At 32.6% G+C, this 2,179-nt stretch overlaps 1 protein-coding gene across 1 annotated transcript; it reads right to left on the bottom strand.

Moving 5' to 3' along the window:
* Nucleotides 1-855: 855 nt before the first annotated feature.
* LOC127495071 (olfactory receptor 1M1-like) lies at nt 856-1,842 on the bottom strand. The gene has a single exon (XM_051861481.1). The coding sequence runs from the start codon at nt 1,807-1,809 to the stop codon at nt 856-858; it is 954 nt and encodes a 317-aa protein (XP_051717441.1). The 5' UTR covers nt 1,810-1,842.
* Between the last annotated feature and the right edge of the window lie 337 nt (nt 1,843-2,179).

Here is a 2,179-nt window from a genome sequence, read left to right as displayed (position 1 = left end):
TACACTTAGATTTTCTTAATATTATCTTAAGAAGTACTAAAGAAGACTTTTTAGTATATTAAGTACAAAATTAGTGCACGAAAATAGAGCACTTTAAATACATTATAGAAGTGTACTTTTTTTCACCTAAGTATATAGTATATATTAGTATATAAGTACTTTATCAGAGTTGTTATAAAGTGTTACCCATAACATGACAGTTTTGCAAAAAAAAACAAAAAACAAAAAAAAAAACAATCAAGTGAAATACATTTATTTGAATTTACCCTCAATGACACTGAAAAATGAGAATTAATAACACTTCGCCTTCTCCCCACACAGCAGTTTGTGCATGCGAGCCTGTTTCTTTAATGATTATAGTATATACCGAATATTGAAACATTGCTGTCCACATCTGCCTCTTCTGTTTTTATTACCATCATCTCGGCCGTGTTTTTGCTTTTGTTCATTGTATTCATTAACTGTTATTAAAACACTATCTTTATCAAACATGCTCTTTGGTATTCCTGTTATTCCTGACAGAAATATATTAAAATAAAATAATTCAGATTGCTTGCTAAAGCATTTTGGCTTTTCAATTTGTTGTCTTGGGGTCAGTAACTAAGAACAAACACAGTACACTACATACATTTGAAATCAGATGGATTCATTCATAAATAAATAAACATTTCACTGCTGTTAACCAACACACACATCTAATGTGTCCACTCTCAGTCTAGCAGACAGAATTTATTTTCTGCTTGTACATTTTGTTTTCCACATAATAGATCTAAAAATATTTATGAAATACATATACATGTAATTTTAGGTAATTTAATTCACAATGATTTAAGAACACATAGACAATCATTACAGTCATTTTGAAACATTCCCTCTAATTGGTGCAGATCTGTTGTTAAGCACTTTTCGGATTAAGTCTTTGATTTTAGCTGTGTTTAAAACATAAATGATGGGATTTAGCATTGGTGGAAGAGCAAATGAAAGAGATCCGCTGATGATCCTGGCATTAGCAGCAGGTGCAGCAATCAAAATGCATAATATTGGAAGAAAGAATGATCCAACTACCAAAAGGTGAGAAACACAGGTCTTCAGTGCTTTAAAACGTCCTCCCCAAGTTGTAATTTTACATAAAGCAATAAAAATGCCCACATATGACAGGACTATAATGAACGGTGGTGCTACAAGGAAAAAAGCTCGAATGAGGACTGCTATTAACGTATTAATGCTACTGTCATTGCATGGCATCCTCAACAATGTTCCATAGTCACAATACCAACTCTCTACCACGTTGGATTTACAGAATGAAAGTCTGGTCATCATAGATGTTGACAGTGTTACAAGAAAGGTGTTAAATGCCCATATTACTGAAAACACTATAGCCATGAACTTATTATTTACTATGGCATTATATCTTAGTGGCAAACAGATTGCAACGAAACGATCAAATGCCAGAACAACAAGAGTGTAAGTCTGCACAGTAATAAAGAAGTTTACAAAAAACATGTTTGCCAAACAATCATTGTATGAGATGTACTGTGAGTCAAAAAAAAAAATCTTGATCATGCTAGGAATCAGCGCATTAACTTCACCAATATCTGCCAAGGCCAAGTTAAACACACCAATGTACATTGGACTGTGCAGGCTCCGGTGAAGAGCTATAACGAGAATGACTATCGAGTTCCCAATTATAGAAATAAAATATATGATAAATAAGAATATATAGTAATAAGTGCTGTACGGTGTATCTGTAAGCCCAGTGATGAAAAAGTGCTCTGGATGAACAATCGAGATATTCTGGGATAAAAACATGGCAGCTTTGTGTTTGTTGTTTTGCACAGGCTGAAAATATAAATTACAATGAAGAAATAACCAAAATATGGACTTAAAAACTTAAATACTAAACTGTCATCTCACACTTTTAACATCCATTCTCAAATGTTGAAAATATATCTTTATGTAAACTTGCTGCATAATATTTCAATCACAGACTTATGTAATAATAAATCTAAATAATCTTAAAGTTTTAGAGCCAGAGCAAACAATGACAGTGTCTGAACACTTGTGAGCTGCTTTGAATTAAATTAGTCCTTTATAAATGCTAGTCCTTATTCTCTCATGTCACAAAGATCATTGGACATCTGCGTCATTGAGTCCAAATATATCTACTGTTTCGTCTCTT

This window comes from Ctenopharyngodon idella, chromosome 15 (assembly GCF_019924925.1).
Source record: "Ctenopharyngodon idella isolate HZGC_01 chromosome 15, HZGC01, whole genome shotgun sequence".
Lineage (NCBI taxonomy): Eukaryota > Metazoa > Chordata > Actinopteri > Cypriniformes > Xenocyprididae > Ctenopharyngodon > Ctenopharyngodon idella.
The sequence above is the reverse complement of the archived record's forward strand: the minus strand, read 5'-3'. Positions and strand labels throughout refer to the sequence as shown.